This window comes from Trachypithecus francoisi, unplaced genomic scaffold (assembly GCF_009764315.1).
Source record: "Trachypithecus francoisi isolate TF-2019V2 unplaced genomic scaffold, Tfra_2.0 Lachesis_group5, whole genome shotgun sequence".
Classification (NCBI taxonomy): Eukaryota; Metazoa; Chordata; class Mammalia; order Primates; family Cercopithecidae; genus Trachypithecus; species Trachypithecus francoisi.
Window position 1 is genome coordinate 19879365 of NW_022681470.1, and position 9987 is coordinate 19889351.

Sequence of the window (9987 nt, forward strand, 5' to 3'; positions counted from 1 at the left end):
TAAATAAAGGAAAGAAGGAAAGGGCTTCCAAAGAGAGCACATGGGTGTGGTTAAAGAGCAGGTTTTCTTCACAGACCATGTTACAGCACATGTTTACAATCGCATTCCTATTCCTACCACTGCTGTATATCAAACTAAAACAAAGAGAATAGCTACGCCGTTTTGCCAGCAGGTGGCACCATGAGAATCTCCTAGAAGAAACAGGAAGTCCCTGAAAGCAAGACTGCTTACTGTTTTCCCAAGTCCAGTCATCAATATATATTCATATTGTTGATGACATCATAAACACATCCCTTAAAAAGCACTTTCAGAAGATTCATTCCTCCCCTCCTTTTTCATATATTAGCATTGTTCATTCAAGAAATATTATATTCCCGGAAAATAACAGGAAGTTTAAAATAAAATTGTAATTCAATTATATTTGTTTGTTTTTCTCTGTATTGCTTAATATAGCCATTTGAGGAGCACATTTCCTTAGCAATAATGGAATATGTTATTATCAGGTTATGTTAAATGGTTAGAGAGGAAGAAACTTAGAAGGCGCTCTATTTTCACACTCCTCGTCTGCCTTTCAGGGATTCCCCATGCCCAAATACCTCCCCAATGCTAAGCAACCTCTCAGACTCAGGGGGGACCCTGTGCCAGAGATAATGCACATTTCTGGCCTTTGAAAGCAACTCTAAGAAGGCTGGCTTTGTGAACTCGCCTTCGAAGCTTCCTGCACGTTCCATGTGATTTGGAGGAATTTGTTTTCCAGTGTTCCCATCTGGCTTTAGAGCAACATCTTTTGATCTGGTCTTATCAGCATGTGCCATTCCACTGTTATGAGCTGGGCTGGAACTAGGACCTTGTTCTATGGTGTTGGTGGAAACCTCTTGATTGTGGCATAGAACAGAGATGCCCTTACTGGAGTCTACGTCCTTAGGTGGATTCACAGAATCTTTCTCTTGGGCTTGTGGTTGCTCTTTCATGAAGCAGGCAGTTCTGTTATTTTGAGAGAGTGGCTGCTCTTTGCTCTTCATGGAGTCTTTGAGGCCAGGATCATGTGAAGGAGGCAGCTGGGACTTGCTTTTGTATGTGTCTTGGGTCATACGGGTTGCCAATGCTCTGAGAAAGGAGATAAAAGAAAGATCTCTGAAAACCAATAAAGAAGCTCTTCTTTAGATGTTTCAACTTACTAGAATGTAGTCCTCTTCAGTATCAGCCAAGGTAATATAGGTGGGAATGGGTGGAGGGTGAAATTGAATGGTAACAATGTAGGGAAAATGTCTCACTTAAGAAGGGGAAGGGAGCATTTCTTCAGGAAAACAGTTTAAAGAGGTCAGTTGGGAAGAGGGACTTAATGAGGGACCCATGAGTTTAGTAATCAAGTTCTTACCTCATTTTCTTAGCCTGTGGGCCTCTGCCCTCCTTGTGGTGAGAACATGAGAACATCATCTGGTCTCTTCTGAATTCCATTCCCCAAATAAGAGGAGAACTTTTTCTTCATGGTTTTTGCTTGAGTTAATTAAGAAGTGTTATGAGTTGGATCGTGTCCTTAAATTTTTCACTTTCAAGTCCTAACCCTCAGTACCTCAGAGCGGGACCTTATTTGGAGATAAGATCTTACAGAGATAACAAAATTAAAATGAGATCATTAGGGTGGGTTCTGATCCTATATTACTGGTGTCCTTATAAGGAAAGGAACTTAGAACACACAGACACATACAGGGAGAGCACTAAGAGACACAGGGAGAAGACAACCATCTATAAGCCAAGGAGAGAGGCCTGCAAAGAGCCTTCCCTCACAGTTTTCAGAAGGAACCAACATGTCTGACATATTGATTTTGAATTTCCAGACTCTAGAATTGTAAGGCAATACATTTCTGTTGTTTAAGGCACCCAGTTTGTAGTTCTTTGTTATGGCAGCCCTAGAAAACCAACATAAGAAGAAGAAAAAGAATTCTGCAAACTGGGCTTTCAGAAAACCAATGTGTATAAACCTTGGTGTATATTACACATTAGGTTCATCTGGTGTGATAGATGGGAAAGGAAAAATTTAAAGCAGTTTTCCAGTGTCTACCTAGTATATGTTAAAGAGGATTTAGAAACACTAAGATCAGAGGTTTAAACTGGCTAAGCCCGTGGAGGTTTCCTTTGAACATTTTACTTGGCAAGCACAATGTTTTCAAAAACAAAATGACTGGGGGTGAGTGGATTGTCTCCTTCACTGCAATTATGTGACCTCCTATCCAACTGTGAGTTTGCAACTGCCAGCCATGACTAAGTGGACTTTTCACTTGTTGAGTTGATGTTTTAGCATCTTGCAGACATAGCTGCTATGGAGAACTCAATTAGTTTTTAAGACATCTCATGAACTGGTCATTTAGAGTTGAAAGTCTTGGACTAGTTTTGCTCATGGGAGAGAATTCTTTAAATCTACTGTTCTGTTAATAGGCACCAAGCAGAGGGAATATGACCAGATAGGGAACCTAGAATTCACATTGAACTCCTAATACTCTTTCATATTATCGCTTCTTTGTGAAGCGATCAGAACAAGGAAGAGTTCTTTGTGAGCCTCTCCTCCTTTGTTTTCTCCTTGGGGTCTTTTGTAGGGGTCTCTTACATGTAAGAACTTCACCTATTCCATATAAACTGAGGGATTTTGAGCTACTTCTCCCAGCAAGGTCTGTCTTCTGAAGTTTAGACCTACAGGGACAATAGGTTGAGAAATGAACATATCTTTTCTTTGAAACTTGATGTTTCTCCAATGTTCTCTCTGTGAAGGTATGGTACTTCTACCCACCCAGTTACCAGATTTGACAAGCTCATTTGAGCACCCACTTTGTGCCAGGCAATATACTTTGGATTCTGGTTTTCTTTATCCTTGGACATATATTTAGTCTTAAAGCTCCAACAATTCTACTTTCTAAATATCTTGAGATGCTCATCTTCTCATTTTCTTCACCTGACCAATGCCCTAGTTTAGGCCTTGAAACCATGGCCTGAACTTTGTAATTCTATCAGGTCTACTCTGACTATAGCCTGAGGTCTATTTTACCTTAAACTTTGCACCCAGAATGATCTTTTTAACATTTGAGCATGTAATTTTCACCAGTCTCAAACCCTACAGGGTGAACTCTCAACTCTTTTGCAAGACCTGTGAAGTCATTCATGATTGGATTGGATTGGAGACATTGGCTATTTAGCGTTGTCTCTGAAAACTGCACCTACACGTTCTCCTCTTCCCCACTTCCGTGTCACATGCCTGAAGTACCGAGCTATTTGAGGCAAGCAGTGCTCATTTATGTGCCTTTGTACATACTATTCCTTCTGCCGGGAGTGGCCCCATTCCATACGTCCTCCTGAGAAACTTCCCACCCTTTCCCCATTCTCCTCCTCCTCCTCTGAGATTCTGCTCACACACTGTGTCTTTTGGGAAATCTTAGTTAAAGCCCTTTGATAGACACAGGAACCTTTTTATGTTCCTGCCCTACTTTGCGAAGAACTCAATTAGCAGTTTTGATAATCATTTTTTATAAGCAGAACTACTCTCCAATTTAAATATGAGTATTTTGAGGGCAGAGACCATGGTTTTTCATATTTGCATTCCAGACTCTACCTGAGTAGCTGTTTTGCAAAGTCTGGTCTGAAAAACACCTGTCCCAGAATAATCTGCCTTAGTATCATCTTAGTTAAAAATGTGGATTTTTAAGCCTAATTTCTAACCTGCTGACTCAAAGGACTGGCAACATGCATCTTAAATAATCCACTCACTGGCATAGAATTGAATCTCAATAACAATTTCATTTAAATGAATCATGGAAAACTATTGCCTAGCACAGTGCCTAAGAAATATTGAGACAATACATATTGCTTCCTTCCTGTATCCCCAATTTTACTGTCAAGAAGTCCGAGGCTTAGAGAGAACATGACTTCCCAAAGGATATGGAGGCAGAAGCACCTGAATCAAAGTTTTCTACCTCCTGATTCATACTGTTTCCAATCCAACTCTCTACTCAGCAAGGACAGCCACTTACTAGGGCCTGGCCTTTTGTACACCCTCCTGAGAGTAGCCATCTGATCTTCGGTGTCCTTTTTGAATAAGAGTGGGAATCAATCAAATGGCTTCTAAGACCCTTTTCCAGTATGTGAGCTCGAATTCTAGGTTGGTTTAAGCATTTATTACAGACAGGGAAATTGAAAGCAGGGGAGTTCAGTTAGTTGCTCAGAGTATCTTTCAACCCCAAAGCTGGAGGTTAGAAAGAATTCCCAGGCTAGACATTTGGCTATTACTCTTGGCATTTATGTCATGTATAAGCTCTGTTGACCTGAAATATTTTATGTTCGTTTATAGCATCTGTCCTTCCTCTTGAACATGCTCTGTCCATTTCAGACTCCTGAGTTCTGGCACTTGCCTTCAGTAAGAAAGGATGTAGTCTTCAAGAGCCAAGATATTTCTTTCCTGTGCTGAATTTTTAAGTAATATTAAAATCTAATTATTTTAATGATGAACAAAGGAGAACTAGTTTCTACAGACTATACAACTGCGACAATTTTCAACAAAAACAGTAGAAGGGTTTCAATTGTGTAACAATTTTTAATTGATAAGAGTGTGCACTTATATAGCACTTACTTTATCCAAGTGCTCACTGAATCCTCAAATACCTTCATAAGGTAGGAAATACTTTTATTTGACATTGGAGGAAGCTGAGGTACTAATTCCAGAGACATTTTTTCTTTCCTTTCTTTTTAAACTTTCATAAAGTGGGCTAGGACAGCGACTTGCACATTAGTAACTGCTCAATAAATTGTTGTTAGATCCAAAAGAGAAAGATTGGATATCAAAAAATGGGTGAAGCCAAATCAGCCCAGATAATGAAAGAAAATAAAAATGAAAAATAAAATTTAAAAGTAGAAAACAAAGGATTTAAGCAAGAAAGAGCTAACTTGAAAGATGGCAGTGACTGAAAGCCTGAGAAATGTTAGCTCAAGAAGGCTTACCAGTAGGCTGCTGGGGGGAGCTATGTAATTGATGGGGGAGGGACAAGGAAGGCTAGACAGCCTAAAATCCAGGCTCTGATCAGAAGCTCTTGCTGTCTTGGCATTCAGGGCTCTGAAAGGGCCTCAGCAGAGTGATGGGCCTGCTGCCCTGCTGTGCCTCTGGGGCATCGTCCTCTCCAGTCCTGAAAGTCTTACCTTGCTGCAACTTCTGCAGTTCTTTTTGGAGCTGCCTCTGCTCCCAGGTCAGCAATTTCACATGGTAGAGGCAGATATCCTCCAGTTTCTGCAGCCTTTGGTCCAGTCTGGCTTCAGCCAGCTTGACATTCTTCCTCTCCAAATCAAAGTGCCTATACAATTGTTCCCTGACCATGTGCCTCTCCATCTTCTTTACGGTCTAGAGACAATAAGGCATCACAACTAACCTGATCAATGGAAGACTGAGATACTGACCCCTGGCTTTTAATCAGAGATCAGTGGTTGAACCTGTGTATTTCTGAAACCACAGGTGCCTAGTCAGATGAAATCACACTATTGTTAAATGAGTTTCCAGAGTAACACAGAAGGATTGAGGGTAGTCATTCCTTTGAGCCTCAGCCTCCTTGTCAATAAAATAGTGATACAATACAATAGGCTCCCCCAACACAGCTCCCAGTCAGATTCGTGTGACAATCAAGTGAGATGGGTAAGAACAACTCTTCGGGAAAAAAAAGGCAGCCTACATATATAAGGCATTATTCACCCAATAAGAAAAGCCTCTTTTACTGTTCTTAAAGGCTCCCAAAGAGGCTGCTCAGAGGTCTGGAGAGGATTTTGGAACTTAGGACGTGGCCATTCCTTCCCGCACCCTGCCAGTTCATTAATTCACATATGCATAGGTTCATTCAGCCTATAATACTACTGTATGCCAGGTGCTATGCTAAAAGCTAAGAGTAATGGTGAATGAGACATAGTTCCTACTCTCAAGGGGCTTTCTCGAAAAGCGGAAGATTGGGGTATCCTGATTATAAAGTAGAACAGCATCCACGATGAGTAGTCTGGGCAATACCAGGGAAGCTGCTTAGATTGGGCAAAAGCTCCTCTTCTCATCCTCACCCATCTTCTCAGACTTTAAATGCTCTCCTTCCTCCATGTACCCTGATGTCTAAGCCCACACCTGCTTCTTTCTCCTCTAAATAGCACTAAGTAGGGACACATTTTTCTCTCGTTTGAGTCTCTCTAACACTTTTCTCAGAGCTCAGAGCACAACATGTGCTCAGGATATAAACAGATTGCTGTCAATAAAAGTTTTGGTGATTATAATACAGAAAAAAAGCTTAACATCAAAAAGGAGGAAAAGGTCAGGACACAGGAAAGAAATACATTTTAAGGTACTTGTTTTAGAGTCTAAAGCATAGACTAAACTTTTGTTAAAGAACAGGGCCAGTAGAACTTACCTCCAAATCCAGGGTTTTCACCATCAGACTATGTCTTGTTTCTTTTGCTATGTTAGGCTGAGTCTGGATTAATGAGCTTATTTTTCTTCAGTAAACTTAGGAGTCTGGTGTGTAGAGAAAGGACAGAGGGAGACCCGTTGGAGAGGGCTGTGAGGAGAATGTTAAATACACTTGAAAGCTCTCTTCATCCCTCCCTACCTCCCCTGGTCAAGAATGCTAGCTCCTTGGGCCATGGCACTAATCCCTGCTGGAGAGGCCAGAGCTCTAAATAGCTCTGTGGGTAAAAGAAGCCTGCCAGCTCTAGCCTGTCCCACGAGGGGTCCACAGCGCTCCTTCTGGGCTGTGTCCATGGGAGCCAGGAATGAAAGCAAGGAGTGTCTGTGTTCTCAATCTCTCTCTCCCCCACCCTTTCCTCCTTTCCCTCCTTTTCTTTTTTTCTCTCTTTGCCATACCTCCCTTCCCTAACCTTCATTCCTACTTCTTGAAAACCAGGTCAGCCTCAAAAGAAAGCACCCCGTTTTTTCTGTCATGACTGTGCACACTTCGTGCAGGAGAGAAGTTAATTTATTTTGTATTATTGCACACCGTAGTGACCTTCTCCAGGCCTCTCCACGTACTCAGAGCACTTTGGTGCTTATCAAGATTTTCAAAGTGGTGAAAGCAGCACTAAGCAAAGTAAAATTAAAATCAACTTTTTTGTGCATATTTTGAACAGCTATAGTAGAAGGCTGAGCAGAGCCATTGTTTATATAACAAGATATTGAGTGGGATTTTTACTGTTGCCTTGGAGCTCCATCTGAAAATAAGAGGCACTGATATGCCACAGTCTAAATAGAGCTGCCAACACTGGGGCCTGGTAATCCCCCCAGAGTTTACTGACATGCAGGCAGCTAAACAGGACCTACTAACCACAATCATTGCCCAACAAATAAGTAATTATAAGGAGATTACAGGGGATAGCAGGGAGGAAGAACATGCTACTCTCACAGTGGGAGGTAGTTCCTTTCCCATCCTTTCTCATGAGGTAATTCCCTCACCTCCAGAATTTAAATGAATGAAGTGGGATTCCAGGAAAATTTTCTGGGAGAATGAGATGCTACACAAGGTGAGACTGGGATTGGGATCATACCCCCAGCTAGAGGCTTGTTGACTGCAGAACAATAGAGCAGTCCCCATTCCATCCCTTTGTTGCCACTATAGCTGATGATAGTGAGGGATTTCTTAGAAAAGCTTGGTTCCTGCATGTCATTTTGAGAGGGAACTGAAGAGGAAAGGCTTGCAGAATTAATCTATGGCTGAAGGGCAAGAAGGAGCCTTAGTGTGGAGTGCCTAGGAAAAGAATGGTGGCCAAAGCCATCCTAGTTACTCTCAGCCCTCTGAGAATGTCAGAGAGGACCTGGCTCCATGGGAGAGAGCAGAGGGATTATATGAGGTGGCGGAAACCATGGCATAGTCATCACTTTGCTCTTCTTGGAAGGCAGTGCTTCATCCGGAGGGGAAATGGAATCACAGCAGGGCCAGAAGGAGGCAGAGACAGAAGGGATCTGAGTGAAGATGAACTCCCTCATAAAACCACACATCTCAAAGCAGAGGACATGAAAACACAAAGAATAGACAGGAAAATCTATCTATGGGAACATGGGAAAACAAGAATAGATAGGAAAATGCCAGTCATGCCTGCATCACAAATGTGGCAGTTATATAGGAAGATCTCTGCCTCCTCTATTCTCTCCTAGCCCATGACCTTAAAATGGTTAGTGTTGAAAAGACAAGGGAGAGTAAGTATACAAAAAGATCATGCCTTTTCCACTCCAAGGCTTGGAGAAGGAAGAATGATACAGCAGATAATCCTCCTTTCCCATCTCCAAACATCCTGGAGTCCAGTGAAGAGGGTTTTATTTTATTTTATTTTTTTTATTTTATTTTTTTTTGAGACGGAGTCTCGCTCTGCCACCCAGGCTGGAGTGCAGTGGCCGGATCTCAGCTCACTGCAAGCTCCGCCTCCCGGGTTTACGCCATTCTCCTGCCTCAGCCTCCCGAGTAGCTGGGACTACAGGCGCCCACCTTGTCGCCTGGCTAGTTTTTTTTGTATTTTTAAGTAGAGACAGGGTTTCACCGTATTAGCCAGGGTGGTCTCGATCTCCTGACCTCGTGATCCGCCCGTCTCGGCCTCCCAAAGTGCTGGGATTACAGGCTTGAGCCACCGCGCCCGGCCGAGGGTTTTAAATTAGTGTGAAATTGGAGCTTCAAAGCAGAATGGATTTTTTTTAAACAAAATATCAAGGAATGTGTAGAATCTGCCCAGGATATCATTAAGGAACAAGAAAGAAAATCAGCAAAGATAGTGATTGGAAGTGTAAAACTATCATTCTCAGATTATGTCCTTGCTTCCACTACAAGAGAAAGAAGTAGTTCAAACTGTTCACTAAAGTGGTTTTGATTAAAATAAAATTTTACAGAATAGATTTTTAACGCACATTCATGTAGTTTCCTATAATTTTCTCTGTTTTACATGGAGTCACATCCTTTTGTAGTCAAAACATATCTGGAATCAAATAATCTGCCATTTATAGAATATGTGACTTTAGTCATTAATCCTGTCCTATCCTTTGGTTTCTTTATTTGTAAGATAGGTTAAAAGTATCTTTATCATAGGTTTTCTGATAGAATTGAATGAAATGATGAATTTAAAGTAATTCGTGTATAGTAGATGTCCAATAAAAGTTAGCTCCTGATTTTCAGCAAAGATGGAGTAATGGGAACTAGATTTACTTTTCTACATGAAACAATTTAAAAAGCAGAAAAAAATCATGAAATTAAAAAAAATTGGATATCAGTCAGAACAGATGGTGATCCCTGAGAGAGTGGAAACAAACCAGGGAATCCTTATTATTGCTATAGCTTACTGACTAGAAAGGCTTTCCAGACCACAGCACAAGAATTGAGCAACCAGGCAGGGGTTCCTGACTTGAGGAGACAGAGGTATAAGTTCAGAGAGACCCAGGTATCCAGAATTAGCAGGGTAGAGTAGTAGATCCAAGAAGCTCAATGAGGCCAGGCGCAGTGACTCGCCTGTAATCCCAACCCTTTGGGAGGCCAAGGCAGGTGGATCACAAGGTCAGGAGTTTGAGACCAGCCTGGCCAACATGGTGAAACCCCATCTCTATTAAAAAGACAAAAATTAGCTGGTTGTAGTGGTGGCTGCCTGTAATCCCAGCTATATGGGAGGGTGAGGCCAGAGAATTGTTTGAACCTGGGAGATGGAGGTTGCAGGGAGCCAAGATCAACCATTGCACTCTTGGGTGACTGGGTGAGACTCCATCTCAAAAAAAAAAAAAAAAAAAAAAAAGAAGCTCAATGAATCTCAAGCAAAAGATATATGAATTAAACTACTCCAAGGTATATAAAATAAAATTATTTTAAAAAGTAATAAAGAGATACCCTTAAAAACAGCCAAATTTAAAAAGATACGTTATATACAGAGGAACACAAATAATTACACAGACTTCCTACCAAAAATGATGAAAACCAGAAGACAGTGGAGCAAAACTTTTAAAGTTCTCAAAGAAAA

At 41.4% G+C, this 9987-nt stretch overlaps 1 protein-coding gene across 1 annotated transcript; it reads right to left on the reverse strand.

Annotated features, from left to right (window-relative positions):
• Positions 1-517: 517 nt before the first annotated feature.
• CCDC190 (coiled-coil domain containing 190) lies at positions 518-5365 on the reverse strand. The gene is given in 5 exon segments (XM_033198019.1): positions 518-572; positions 574-1107; positions 1379-1399; positions 1401-1497; positions 5179-5365. Coding segments are annotated over 5 exon segments (894 nt in total).
• Between the last annotated feature and the right edge of the window lie 4622 nt (positions 5366-9987).